Source organism: Natator depressus, chromosome 9 (assembly GCF_965152275.1).
Source record: "Natator depressus isolate rNatDep1 chromosome 9, rNatDep2.hap1, whole genome shotgun sequence".
In the NCBI taxonomy this organism is placed as follows: domain Eukaryota; kingdom Metazoa; phylum Chordata; order Testudines; family Cheloniidae; genus Natator; species Natator depressus.
Window position 1 is genome coordinate 89,710,231 of NC_134242.1, and position 15,355 is coordinate 89,725,585.

The window sequence follows — 15,355 nt, forward strand, 5'->3', positions numbered from 1 at the left end:
TCATCACTGTAGTCTCTGAGCACCTTCCAGTAGTGCATTAAATGGTGCAATAAAAATTGTCATATGTGGCTCATTCACTCATCCTCAGTGGGAGAACCATGTGTGCAGTGGAATATACTGTTAGTTTTTGTTGGTGGTGTGTGGTTTTTTAAATGTACACAGTGCTGCGTGGTTATGACCTTGCCTGCACTGAAAGAAATGCACCTTGCACTTGGGACAGAAGGTGATGAGGTTTGTGATGCTCCTGATTTCCTGGGGAAATTCATTCCCCAGTCTCGGACAGCTCGCACCCCCCAGAAAGTTCTGTCTCTGTCACAGATGAGGGTTATCCTTATTGTTGCGAATCCTATTGTGCCAGAGGAGCAGAGTTGTCAATCGTGGTCTTCATCCTCGAGTTTTAGGCTCTTTTACATATCCTGGGCCCACGCCAAGGAGTGCCTGGAAAATAAGGACACAGCCCTTGAACATGACTTAATACGCTATGGAAAGCCAGGTTTCATGTGCCCCAGTAGCCCATGTCACAATGAGACATGCTAAATGACTTCCCTTTGCCATATCCTTTCACCCCCTCCTCCCACCTTTCTCCTACTTGTCCCTGCTTCCCCTTCCAAACCTTCCAGATCCTCAGCCTCTTCCCCAGTACCAAGAGCCTCTCTCCACCTCTTCTCCCACACCAGATCCTCCCAACCCTCCGCTTCCCAGAACCTCCCCCTGCCCCACCATCCTTCCTTCCCCTACCAGAACCGCGCCCTGCCCCACCCCCTCCTCTTCTTGCTCGCTGCCCCGCCCCCCTCCCGAGCCCCGCCCATGGCCTGGCCGCCTGCCGCGCGCTCTCCCCTCCGTATCTCCCGGCGCAGCCGTTGGACTCTTCGAATGGAGCGCGCGGGCCCTACGGCCGCCTCCGGGAACCGCCCCCTCGCGCGTGCAACATGGCGGCCCCCGGGCTCGCCCAGTGACAGGCGGAGGGAGCCCAAGCGGGCCGCTGCCCGGGGGCTCCGAGGGGCCCAGCGCCATGGACGCCGCGGCCGCGGGGCCCAGCGCCCCCCGCGCTGAGGAGGGGGCTGGCCTAAGCCCCGCCTCCTGGCTCCAGCGGCTCTGCAACGAGGTGCTCCGCTCCTCCCAGCTGAGCCTGTCCCTGGCCGAGGCCCCGCCGGTGGCCGTGGTGGCGGTGCAGCGCTACATGGCGGAGAGCCCGCCGCCGCCCAGCAGCAGCGGCGCCTTGCCCAAGCCGCCCGCCCCGGCCTATTGCTACGACGTGACCCTGGCGGACGGCAGCCGGCGGGAGAAGTGCTACCTGGCGCCGCCGCTGAACGCCCTGGTGCAGCGGGGCGCGCTGCGCGCCGGCGGCCGGCTGCGCCTCACCCGCTGCTCCTACCTCTACGACGAGAAGAAGCTGAGCTCGGGCTTCCTGTGCCTCGAGCGGCTGGACGTGCTGCGGGACCCGCCGGACCTGCCCCCCGGGGGCCGCGAGCCCGACGAGCAACGGCGCCTGCCGCTCAAGGGCGGGAGGAGCCATTACCTGCCGCTGTGGAACAATGAAGATCCCTACGGGGACATCTGGCTGGCGAGCCGGCCGCCGGAGCGCGTCGAAGTCGATGGTAAAAGGTCGATGCAGGAAAACAAGGAGGGCGCGGGGGGGGGGCTTGTTGGCCGTGTCAGGCCCGCGGGCGCCTGGAAGCTGACCTGGCGTTGTGTTTACCTGGCGAGGGGATTGGGCGGTCTAAGCCAGGTCTATGCTACAGATTTTTGCTGGCTGTGTCCGCTCTGTGTAAAGAGATGTGATCACTGACCAAGGTAGCTGTACCACCAGAAGTCCTTAGTGTAGATGCAGCTCTACCGGCAAAGCTGTGCTTTTACCACTGTAGCTTGTTTTGCCTCTGGGCTGGTTACTACACTGGAATAAAATCCAGTTATGCTGGTAGAGGCATCCATAGTAGGAGTGCTCTGCCACTGTAGTCTACCAGTATTCCTATAGCGGCAAAGCAAGCCTAGTGTAGACATTGGCTAATTCCCTCACAATTTAAACAATAAACATTAGTAAACATTAAACAATTAGTAAACAGTAAACATTCTAAATATTGCAAAAACATGTTAAATTAAAAAACAGCTGTGATAGAAGTATTTTCTCAAAATACAGGTCTTAAGTAGGGGCCTAATTTCAGATTTGAAGTGAAATCTGAGCAGAAATGTAGTTCCATGTCCTGCACTAACAGGCCCCTGCAAACCCACAAAAGCCCGACAAAAGTGAACAATGCTCTGTTTAGGTGCAGGAGTCTGCCCATGCACAACTTGCTGCAAGATTGGGGGCCCTAGTTCACTGAAATCTGTATTTCATAAAAGTTTCCCACTGTTTGTTTTTTTTTTTTTTGTTTTGTTTTGTTTTTTACTTGCATGATAAAAATGTAGTAGTCGTACTTTCAACATATATGCCACTACTGCTTTTGGAAGAAGAAAAAAAAGTTCAGTACTTTGTGCAGATGACTGAGAACTGAGTTTGTTTATATAGCATTAGCAAACAGTTTTAATTTTTATGAGAAACATTATAAAATACATATGAAATCCTCAAAAAGAAGAGGAGTCCTTGTGGCACCTTAGAGACTAACCAATTTATTTGAGCATAAGCTTTCGTGAGCTACAGCTCACTTCATCGGATGCAAGCTCATGAAAGCTTATGCTCAAATAAATTTGTTAGTCTCTAAGGTGCCACAAGTACTCCTGTTCTTTTTGTGGATACAGACTAACACGGCTGCTACTCTGAAACCTGTCATATGAAATCCTGTCTGCCTTAATACATTTCTATAATCTGCTGATACAAATCATGCAGCGGCACATGTACCACCAAAGAGGTTTATTCAAATTCAAGCATGCGGACTGTTTTATCACTTGATTTTTTTTTTTCCTGCTTTCTGTTTTTTTCACTAGTATCCAAATTAACTTCTCTTGGTCATCTGGAAATGAACTGGAGGAGCAGAATACACTTCAGTCCATTGCTTGTGAGAATCTTGCATAAGGCTAGACTAAGGTACTATGGGAAACCTGACAAAAAACTGGATATACCGTATCAGGTAGGGGGAAAAAATCCAACTTGTCTGAGTAGTTCTGAGGTGTGCAGATCTTATTTCCATACAGTAAGGGTACAGCCAAGGGTCCTACAGTCAGCAACAAATAAACCCTAAAATTGTTACAATTGTAAAAGCTTAACCATTTAAAAGTATGAAAATGATAAATCCCATATGTGTATGTGTATATGTATATGTGACTGATCCCAGTTACTATAGAGCTTCATGGTGTTAGAACAGCGTCAGTGTTGTTTTTTTAATTGTTTGTCTTTATCTCAAACTGAATTTTTCTTGGTAACTATATCATAAAGAGAAAAGGAGTACTAGTGTCACCTTAGAGACTAACCAATTTATTTGAGCATAAGCTTTCGTGAGCTACAGCTCAGAGTTAAGGTGGTTATAGTTAGGACTGTTGATTAATGGCAGTTAACTCACACGAGTAACTCAAATATTAATTACGATTTAAAAAATTAATCGCGTGTAATCGCACTTATAACCGTAGAGTAGCAATTGAAATTTATTAACTATTTTGGATGTTTTTCTACATTTTCAAATATATTGACTTCTTTTACAATACGGAATACAAAGTAAATATTGCTCACTTTATATTATTTTTATTACAAATATTTGCACTGTAAAAATGAAAAATAGTATTTTTCAGTTCACCTTATACAAGAACGATAGTGCAATCTCTTTATTGTGAAAAGTGTAACTTACAAATGTAGATTTGTTTGTTTGGTTTTTTTTGAGTGCAGTTATGGACCAATGTAACATTTTAGAGCCTACAAGTCCACTCAGTTCTGTTTCTTGTTCAGCCAATCGCTAAGACAAACAAGTTTGTTTACATTTATGGGAGATACTGCTGCCTGCTTCTTATTTACAGTGTCACCTGAAAGTGAGAACAGGCATTCACATGGCACTTCTGTAGCCGGCCTTGCAAGGTATTTACGTGCCAGATATGCTAAATATTCATATGCCTCTTCGTGCTTCGGCCACCGTTCCAGAGGACGTGCTTCCATGCTGCTGCTGATCGGATTTCAAAAAAAAAAAGTGTTAATTAAATTTGTGAATGAACTCATTGAGGGAGAATTGTATGTCTCCTATTCTGTTTTACCCACAATCTGCCATATATTTCATGTTATAGCAATCTCGGATGATGACCCAGCACATGTTCGTTTTAAGAACACTTCAGCTGCAGATTTGACAAAATGCAAAGAAGGTACCTTTGTGAGATTTCTAAAAATAGCACTCAGCCCAAGGTTTAAGACTCTGAAGTGCTGTCCAGAATTTGAGAAAGACGAGGTGTGGAGCATACTTTCAGAAGTATTAAGAGCAACACTCTGATGCGGAAACTACAGAACCCGAATCGCCAAAAAAAGAAAATCAGCCTTCTGCTGGTGGCATCTGATTCAGATGATGAAAATGAACATGCTTTGGTCCGCTCTGCTTTGGATTGTTATCGAGCAGAACCCATCATCAGCATGGACGCATGTCCCCTGGAATGGTGGTTGAAGCATGAAGGGACATACAAATCTTTAGCACACCTGGCATGTAAATATCTTGTGACGCCGGCTACAACAGTGCATACGAACGCCTGTTCTCACTTTCAGGTGACATTGTAAACAAGAAGCGGGCAGCATTATCTCCTGCAAAATGGAAACAAACTTGTTTGGCTGAAGTAGGACTGAGTGGACGTGTAGGCTCTAAAGTTTTACATTGTTTTATTTTTGAATGCAGTTATTTTTTTTGTACGTAATTCTACATTTGTAAGTTCAACTTTCATGATAAAGAGATTGCACTACAGTATTAAGTGAATTGAAAAATACAGTTTCTTTTTTTACAGTACAAATATTTGTAATAAAAAAAGTCAGCACTGTCCACTTTGTATTCTGTGTTTGTAATTGAAATCAATATATTTGAAAATGTAGAAAAACATCTAAAATATTTAAATGAATGGTATTCTATTGTTAGTGCGATTAATCGCGATTAATTTTTTTAATCTCTGGCCAGCCTTAGTTGTAATGTTTGCAAATTTTTACATGTGTACTTTTTTCTTAGAATGTACATGTATTTAAATATCATGTACATTACTTTATTTGGTTATTGCTTCCAAATGTTTAGGTGCTTTTATATTGTAATATTAGTTTTTCAAGTGTTTGTTTTTATCATAGAAATCTTAAGTTTTAAGGGTTGTTTTTGAAGAGCAAGAATTAGGCCTGCATGGATACTTTCAAATGAGCATCAGTACATAACATTTTGCCTGATGATGGGTCTCTACACTCCTATTGTTCTAAGCTGTTGTTCCCCCACGCAGATGAAAAATAAGTCTGGATCTCTTGTTGGTGCTGTATTTCAGCAGACCCAGTCCAGGTGGTACTCTTAAACTGCTCAGGAACAAGGGTGGAGCATCAGTCACAGTCCTTGGTATGAACTATGGGATCAGTCCAAGAGTTCATTCAAGTGGAGGAGTCAATGGCAGATGAGGAAGAGGAAAGATCCAGCACCAGTTGCTCTTTACATCTTTTTTTAATTAATATTCTGCATTTAGGCCATAATGCACTGAAGTCCTCACATAGTGTAAAATGTTATGTGCCTAAAGCTACATGTATTGAATTATTTTTAACACACAAAGATGTGTGCATTATTCTTCATGTAACGAAAATATTCTGGCACATCATAACTTGCCCCAAAGAACTTGCAATCTGAGGACAGACGGACAAGTAATACAGAGGTCAGGGAAAGGGAACCAGAAAAGGAATATTCTGTGCTGATCAACAAGATTCGCTATAGGCAGAATGGCAGAAATAGATTTTTAAGAGGGACTTAAAGGGAGAATGTAGGGGCCTTGCAGGTGAGTTCATGGGCAACCATGCGTAGGGGATTGTGTGGAAGAAAGCATAATGGTGATTTTTGGAGGCTAACAAATACGTGGATACAGGTGGAAACATCAGTGGAAAAGAGGTTTGTTCCACTGAGTTGCTGCATTCTGTAAGTATCCTGGAAGATCTGAGAGGCATTATGTGGATTGGGTCACCTGCGCAAACATGGTCCTTGGACAGGGTTTTATCTGAGTAGAGGAGTGGCAGTGAGAAATCATTCAGTGTATGCATTTTTTTGTATGTGTTGAAGTGCATTTGTAGACTTTGCCTAAAATGTTTTTCCAGCTCTAACCTGCTGGCATGCAAAGTTTTCCCAATTTGGCATATGAAGATTTCCCTGTGAAAAGGGTTCACATAAAGTTTTCTGTCAGAATATTTTGTTCACAAAATTTCCACATGAAGGGGGCTCTTACACAATTTTTTACATATTAGTTTTTGATGACAAAATACCCCTCTGCTAGTAATATTTTTTTTCTTGAAAACTAGCCCACACACAATATTATGACCCATGCTGTTTACCAAATGATTCCTGAGTTATAACTTGACAATTTTTAATAGAGGTTCTTTATACAGGCATTTTGAAGTGTTATCTTCTTTAAAAAAAACTTCTGGGTTTTTTTTCCCCCCCTATTTGAAGGGTTACCTTAACATTGTGAGAAATGTGAACATTTTCGCTATAGGAGGTGGGGGAGGAGAGTGGGAGAGGCTCAAAATTACCCTTCTAATAGAGCTCTGGAGGGAGAACCACTCTGCTAATTATGATTTATTATTATGTATTTATTTGAAAAAACTGGTGAAGATCCCACATAAGTAGCAAACTGTGAGTTTGACCCTGCAAAGACTAAACATGCAAGTATCTTTAAGAATGTGAGTACTCCCACTGATGTCAATAGGGACTACTTGTGCATAAATCTTTGCAGGATTGAGATCAATAGAGAAGTGAGATTCCCTGATGAGCTAGTAATACAATTCTAGCTTGGTTGCTTCATCTCTTTTCCTGTAGTCCTACAGCTCTGGCCCATAATATTTCCTCAAGGTTTATATTGTGAAACTGATTCATGGCATTTTCACGGCACTTAGAAATGCTGAACAGGATCAGCTACATAACTGGGACTGTGATGCAGGAAAATATAGGATTCTTGCACTCCCATGTTTGAATTTAAGCTTGTGGAGCATACATGGCTTCAAATTTATAATGAGTATCAAAACTACTAGGGAAATTACTGTTAATTGGGCAGGCATTTTAATAGTTATCCAAAAAGAAGAACATTTGTTATCTATGTAGTTAAAGGTCAAATACATGTTTGGTTTTTCTTTTCTAGGCTTATTTTGAAGTTGCTGATAGTTCAGGCATGATGTCGATGGTTTTGTGGAATTCTTTATGTCCTGAGTGGTATAACAGTATGAAGATTGGTACAGTACTTCTGCTTGAACAGTATGGTATCAAAACCAGTTATCCATTTAAAACACAGCCAACACCAGGGGATTCGCAGATGAAGAGATTTACTACGATTGGTTAAGTATTCCAGAAATCTGATTCCAAGTATTGCTGTTAAAAAGTTAGAAAATACCATTTCAGCTGACCAGTTACAAGAGCTACAGTGAAATTACATGGCCTTTCAATAGATTTACCTTCAGTTCCCATTTAAAGGCAGGTGAAATACACAGTCCATTTTTGGAATGGTGTTAGTATGGTCAGAGAGAGCAGTGGGTCTTGGCGCTTCACCCACTTGAGATGAATGAGGTAATGCATACCTCTCACAGCTGTTGTTTCAGGCTGTCTGCACACTGGGGTAGATATTCTTGCTTTGGTTACACTTGGGTCATGTTGACAAGCTTTTTTTCCCTCCACAACCATTAGATGAAAAACTGTCATTTTTTTGTAAATGAAAGCTGAGTCTGATATGATCACATAATTCCAAGCGTTGGAGCCCTAGGTACAGGGCTCTAGTGCCTATGTCTTAGTTTGGCCTTCCTTCCAAATTAGTGTCACAAACAAATATAATTAATGTACTATTTCCATCCTCATCCGGATCATTCAAGGTGGGATCTAAGAGTCACATCCTGTAACAATCCATACCGGTGCCCATGTGGCGCCCCACTGAAGTAAAAGTTTGGTGCTTTATGATCTCATTTTACATTAATGATTGCTATCAGGTGCACTAAACAATAGTATCACGGTCCTTGATGTACTGATTCCTCAACACAGAGGAAAGAGGCTTCCCCTTTCTGCTGTTGGAGGGTGTGACGGAGCCAAGGCAACCCTAATACAGGAACGCTAATGCCTTATTGAAAGACAATGGCCTCCCCATAACAGGCCTTGTCACCAACACTTCTTTCTCCCTGAATATGGACTCCCCTTCCTTACGTACTCATATTCTGAATTAAACAGCAATCAGAAAAGCCATTTCCTTGACACACACACAAATACATATCTTTGGGTGTTGGTGTATACATCTCATTTTCTTCTTAGTAATGACAGTTTTGCTAAAGTAGTCACTACAGTGCATGAAAATAAACAATGTGCTGCACTGCTCAAAGCCATGTGTTCTGTCTCATGCATTTTGCTTTAAACCCTGTACTTAGCATCTGAAGTGTTTATGATGAGTTGGCAGGAGAGAGAAATGTTTTGCCAGGCAGGGAGACTTGGGGGGAAGACAGAAATGAAAACTGTTAATGCTTACAAGCCAGCATAACAGTAATTATACTTGCCACAGACCTGCCTGCAGCAAAGAGGCGCTGTCAGATATGCTAGTCTGAGACTCCTTTTTGTGTAAACAAAAATCACTCAAATTTTTAACGCTTATGGAAATCTTCAGTTTGGTGTCACCACACCATTTATTGGGGTATCAGTGGTGATGAGATTAAAAACAACTTGGGAAGTAAGGCTACATATAATATAGGCTAATAGTTGCACAATGCAAGAATAAAATTGTAACTCAATAATGAAGTGTCATGGGGCATCTGCAGACTATAGTTGTAGTTTGTTTTTAAAAAAAAACAAAACTATTTTTCTCTTATCCAAAATGTGTACGTTATTCTGTATTTTTCTCTTTTTGACAAATAGCTCAAATACTTTTCCCTGGCGTGAACTTAACAAAAAAAAAATTACATATCATGTGTCGATGGATGAGCTATATTCATGGATGTTGTAAAAAGACAGTAGTGTTGTAGACTGCAAGAATATAGAAAAATTCTGTAGGACAACAGATATCCATTTTATATAACTATTTCAGCATGCACTTGCTCTGTAGTTTCAGAATGACATTAAAAGTGAGATGCTATTTCCGTAAATTGTCTCAGATGGTATAAAAAAAAATAAAATGTATAAACAAAGGCTTGATTTAAATACTTTGTCAGCCACAAATTCTGCTATAGGGTATTTATTTATTATAGAACATGCACATACTGTGAGTGCCCTTCCAATAGTTAATTGAAACACAATAATCGACAGTTACATTGAACTGCTAAAATCACTGACCATTGAAATAATACACTTGTAGTCCGTTATATCCCATCTTCTAAATAACCAAATATTCTCTCCTATCCTCATTCTCAGATTCCCAAAAATGAGTCTGTGTGTCTGAAAGATTAAAAAAGCCAGGTGTTGTCAGACCATGGGGAAAAATGCATCCCATAGTTGAGGGACCTTCGCAGAGAATATCCCGATAACAACTTTCTATATTCTATCAAGTGAGCGCTAGCTTGTGTTCCTCTGCTGGTTGCAATTGTGGTAGTATAGAACAAGGACTGTGGTGATTTCTCAGGACCCAAACCATTTAGGGCTTTAAATGTTAAAACCAACCCCTTGAATGCCACCCAGTAGCCCAGAGGCAGTGTGTGTATCTTAGTTCAATGAATTTATGTGGTCCTAATGAACATAGCTCAGTGTGCTTAGCAACAATCTTCAGCGTCTGAATGGTCATAAGGTATAGAGTGTATTACAGTAATCTCAAAGTGACAAAGACAGGGATAAGTGCAGCAAGCGCAACTGAAACAGATGATCGTACCACACCAGATGCATTCCCCAGAACTACTGCCTTTTCAGCCCAGGGTATAACAATACCTCTAAATTGCAGACCTGAGTTGTTAATAATAACCTCCTGCCATAAATTTATGGAGCTCACATAACTATGTAATAGTTTGGGTTACTTCCAAGAATCTAGTAATTATCTTATCTGGATTAAGCTTCAGCCAAGTAGTCCTCACCCGAGCCCAAATCTCTGGCATACACGATCAGTCACTGTACTGGACCTGCCGAATTGCTTATAATGGAAATATACAACAGAGTTTCTTGATCATAATTGCTTGGAGTCAAATCAGAACTTCCACTACTGGCACTTCAGCTGTCTTCCCTCCTATTTCATCCTTTAAAAGTGTTCTGTAAATTATGGTGATCTTTGAGAGTGTTTAAGAACCTGTCGATAGTGGTTGACAAAAGGTTTTTAAAATATCCAACTGGATCATCAACAGACTACCCCATGGAGGGAGCTGGACAATCCAGCAAGGTTCTTCGTATAATTTGTTAACCTTTTATGACATCCTTACATTCCTCACTTTATCCATGTAAAAGCGGCAAAGAGTCCTGTGGCACCTTATAGACTAACAGACGTATGGGAGCATAAGCTTTCGTGGGTGAATTTCGTGGTATTCACCCACAAAAGCTTATGTTCCAATACATCTGTTAGTCTATAAGGTGCCACAGGGCTCTTTGCCGCTTTTACAGATCCAGACTAACACGGCTACCCTTCTGATCCTTTTATCCATGTAGTGACCTAAAATCAGAGACACAAATTTTATTCGTACTTGCAAAAGCAGTGGGACAAAGTAAGAGTGTTTCATTTATTCAGCAAAAATACCACTTATTCAGACCTAAAGAAGAGCACTGTGTGGCTTGAAAGCTTGTCTCTCACCAGCAAAAGTCGGTCCAATAAAAGATATTACCTCACCCACCTTGTGTCTCTACCTATTCAGAAAATCAAAGTAAAGGTTTCCTTTGAATACATTTTTATGCTTAAAATGCTATTGTTTTTCCCCAGAAATTAGCCTGAATGTTCGAGATCCTCCAACTAAAATTAACATTATTCCAGAAAAAATGGTTAAACCGGAGTGGAGATTACCTGAAGTTAGATATCGGTTTGTCACAAGGTAAAATAAAGGTTTGTGTTCTGTTATGTGTGGCCTAATGTTTTGCTAATTTTTATTGAATTTTAACTGGGAATATTACAGGAAAACATCCATTATACTTGTTATGTCTTCCCAACTTTTCTGCTCTGGGCACTATTTAGGAATTTTTCAGAGTGATTTAAATTTCAGGTCTTTAAGAATTATCAACCATTTCTCTTTAATTTTGTTTTTAGGTCAGAACTGGATAACTTACCGAACAATCATTCCTGTGATATTATTGGTCTTGTAATATTTGTAGGAAGGGCTGAAAGAACAAGAAAGAGAGGTTTTTATAAAAATTCTTTTCAACATTTATCAAATTATTACAATTTGGTGGAATATTATTTAATTTAAAAAAATTTTTGTCTGTGCAGAATATAGTGAAGATTTTTGGATACATCGCTGGGCACATGTTGTTGATGGGACATCTGACCAACCATTCATACTGGAATTGTTTGCCACTTCTCAGCCGGATGTATTTGAACATATTCACCCAAGTATTTATCGTACAATAGTCTGACTATTTTATTATTTACTTGTTTATTTCCGTTTACAATATTTTTCTATCTAGGCATCTTTGCCATGAATTCAAATTATCACTAAAACTTCTCATCCCAATTCAGAAAATAAATGAGCAGTAATGAGAACAGACCCAAACAATGCCTACCTCAGCAAAAGATGGTAGCCCTCATCATAGCAGACCTTCCCCAATAACCCAGGTAAATAGATGGGCCTTACAGCATACCCTAAAATTGAGCTGATCTGGCCTATTTTTAACCAAGTTTGAGTGAATTCCAATTTTGAAGCCCCTTGCAGAGAACACCCAGTTGGTAACCCCCTTTCTCAGCTCAAATGACTCCCCAACTGTAACTGTGACAGTATAGTACAGGGAAAGGGGCAGCCTCTCAGGTAGGCAAGTCCTAAGCTGTGTAGATTTTTACAGATAAAAACTAACTCCTTAAACTCCACCCAGAAACCAACAGGGATCCAGTAGAGATCACAGAGCACTCATGAAGTGTTCTCAGCATGCCGCACAGGTTAATAAGACTGCTGGATTGTGCATAATCTTCAGTTTCTGGATGAAGCCCAATGTACAAGACATTATGATCTTGAGGTGACTGAGGCACGTATGATGGTATCGGCATCTGCATCCAAAGGAATTGGTCGCAACCTCCTGGACAGATGGAGCTGGAAAAAGGCCTTCCTAGAAACTGCTGCTTTATGAGTGGCTAACAAATGCTGTGAATCAGATTATACTCCCCATATTGTAACTTTTAATATCAAATATGCAGGTGCGCACCCTCAGTTCAATGGGCCATATATTCTAGTTGCTATCAGCATCTCCATCACCTCAGTTTTATCTGCATTGCAGTTCTCATCCATGACCCAATTTTACTTAAACTCTGGCATTTGTCAGAATAGGCTGGGTTCAGTCAGAGAGAGCGCACTGAGCATCAGGGTGCGTGCATTACGTGCTTCTTTGCTAACCCTCCCAAAGGACTCATGTACAGATTGAATGGGAGGGGAGTCATATTGAACTCTGTGGAAATGGACATTTGAGCATAACTAGGGATGATGAGCAATTTCCTAAAACCACCATCTGGGATCTCTCAGCAAGGAAGGAACGGCCCTGTCCACTCAGGGTACTTGGGCCTGATCCAACACCCAATTACATCATTGGGAGACTTCCTTGACTTAAATGGGCTTTGGAACAGACCCCTAATCACTAGAAAATAGTGCCTTAGTATTTAAGGATAATACTCTGCTCTTTCTCTCTCTCTCTTATTCTAAATGTTTTTTAAACCAATACACGTTAAGGCCTGACTTTTCAGTGATGTTGAACACACATAAATCCCATTGAAGTGAACAGGTGGTGCAGATGCTCAGCACCTCTGAAAATCAGATATCTAGGTGCATAAATATGGATTTGTGTGCCAAACTTTAGTTTGAAAACTTTGATGTACTTGTACTGAAGTATTAGACTGGTAATAGGATACAAAGCATTTTCATCTTTGAGTTACTAGTTTGTGTATAGAGCAGGTTGGGAAGGACTGTTAATTGGTTTGTGTGAAATGAGTTGGTGGCTTTAATTCAGTTGCTGGCAGATAAGTGTCCACACCAAACACAAAAAAAACACAGTCACAGTTGGTATCCAGATTAGCTGTATCAACAAAGTCCAAGGATTGAATGAACATTAGGAGTTAACTATGCATTCACCCCAACACATTTTTTTCCCATGCCAAGGAAGAAACACCTTTGTAGGGCAGCATGGGAAAGCTTGCTCATATTGGTTCTGTGGATACAGGGCTTCAGTTTTATGTAAGATTGTATTGGCTTACCTGATATATCTTATTGATGATCTTTTTCCAATTGCTTAGTCAAGATTTTTCAGACACAATCCTAGTCTGTCATTTCTTCATTAAAGATTGTGAACTGTATATTTTTTCAGAGAGTGATGCTATTTCTGTTTAGACCATTGATTATAACATCTTTTCAGAAGAAATTTTTTTCTCTAGTGTTTGGTACTTGATTTGTTTCTTCCGCTTTGAATGCAGCTGAAATTGACATAACTTTTTGTTATACTATATCAACTTAAATAACACTTTCTTTCCCATGGCAAAAGTGATTAGTATGTATCACAGAAACATCTGTGATGAGATCACACCTCCAGCCACAATAGCGTGAAACCTTAAGAATATATGGCGTTACAGGTGGGGGGAGGGAGAGAAATTAACTACTATTTCTTGTACTCTGTGTGTTTTTTGGTTAAGGGGAAATGAGTTTGGAGGGGGAGGATATTCTGTGATGAAGTTTAGAGGAAAAAGCTGGAATGGTATCACAATTAAGCCCCTTTTAACTATCATAGTTGTTTGGCCTTTTTTGCAGAATACTTGAAATATCAAAGTTGAGGAAATCAAATGTAGAATTGTATACGACCATAGTAGCTGTTTTTAATTATTAACACTGATAGATTCCGTTGTGTCACATAATGAAGAATTAGTAGGGCTGGCTGGAAGACAAGAAATTCTGTTCTAATGTGGAACAAAAACGAGACCTTTCAGAAAAATTTATGAAAAAATATGAGCAAGGCTGATCCAAGAATAGCTGATAGCCTGGTGCTTAAGGCGCTCCATCTGGGATGTGGGAGACCCAGGTTCAAGACCCAGGGAAGTGCCTGAACCACTGGTCTATAATCAGTCTCTCTCTCTCTCTCTTTGGCCTTATTAGGATTTAATTATTTATACAAAGTGGAACAGTAGCTCCAACATATATGAGAGAGAGAGAGAAACTACTCTGGCACATAGGAAAGTTTTTTTTATGCATAGTTTTAATCTGAATGCAAATCTTCATGAGACAAAACATCTGTGATGTTCGAATTGTGAAATATTAACTTAATTGTAGCATGGTTTGCCAAGGCCTGAATCCTGCCAATACTTGTACAAATGTTTAACTTCCATTGAAATCTTATTGCTTTGTTTAACAGCTATGAATCCAATTCCATCCCCAAATTGTGAGCTCTGACAACAAAAGAGTGAAGCATTGACCACATGGTTAAGTTTTTGCAGGATCAAGAGTTAAGATACTTTTTTTTTTTTAGTGCATATTTAAAACTACTTTGGTATGGGACAGCTTTGGAATCTTGATATACCAGAAAAAACTGAAATGATTTTTTCTCTCTAGTGACCTATTTGGTGTGCACACAGATGAGAGTGGTGCGGGACATCACTGAGAATACTCCCAAAGCACTTTACCTTACAACTTCAAATGAGAGTCAGATGTTTATTACAGGTAAATAAAATATTATTTTTAAATTAATTTTACATGACAAGTACTGCATGTTTTATATTCCTTGGTAAATGAGGTATTTCAGCTTGAAGATGTCCATAGTATTTCTAGATACAGAGCAAAAACAATTAGCTTTTAAAGCAGATTCCAACATCACACTGTAGCATACCTTGCATTGCTTCCTTCATTCAGAGATGTTATTTTACCAAAGTGCCACTTCTTAAATCCTCTGGAGAATCAGTAAATTTTATTTTTCCATTTAATAACTTCAGGTTCCTTTTTCTCTCTCTCACTCCCACTCCCAAACAAAATACCCTCATATTTAACTCCTATTGGCCTGATTATAAACTTGAGACCAGTCCAATTTCAGCATTCATAATTTGGCCTGTCCAGAAAGTGGTTAGGTTTCTTTCCTGTCTACAAGACATGTGCACAAGAAGACAAAAGAAGAAAGAAGGAAAGTGA

At 40.6% G+C, this 15,355-nt stretch overlaps 1 protein-coding gene across 3 annotated transcripts in view; it reads left to right on the forward strand.

Moving 5' to 3' along the window:
* Positions 1 to 1,012: 1,012 nt before the first annotated feature.
* The window catches only part of RADX (RPA1 related single stranded DNA binding protein, X-linked), a 34,311-nt gene continuing 19,968 nt past the window's right edge, over positions 1,013 to 15,355 (forward strand). The window contains exons 1-7 of one of the 3 annotated variants that reach the window (XM_074962592.1): positions 1,013 to 1,598; positions 2,923 to 3,065; positions 7,261 to 7,453; positions 10,978 to 11,086; positions 11,299 to 11,390; positions 11,479 to 11,601; positions 14,786 to 14,893. In XM_074962592.1, the coding sequence (XP_074818693.1) occupies positions 1,013 to 1,598; positions 2,923 to 3,065; positions 7,261 to 7,453; positions 10,978 to 11,086; positions 11,299 to 11,390; positions 11,479 to 11,601; positions 14,786 to 14,893 (1,354 nt within the window). Of the gene's footprint in view, positions 1,606 to 2,922; positions 3,066 to 7,260; positions 7,454 to 10,977; positions 11,087 to 11,298; positions 11,391 to 11,478; positions 11,602 to 14,785; positions 14,894 to 15,355 lie in introns of all 3 variants that reach the window. The other 2 variants (XM_074962594.1, XM_074962593.1) reach the window with 2 other exon arrangements.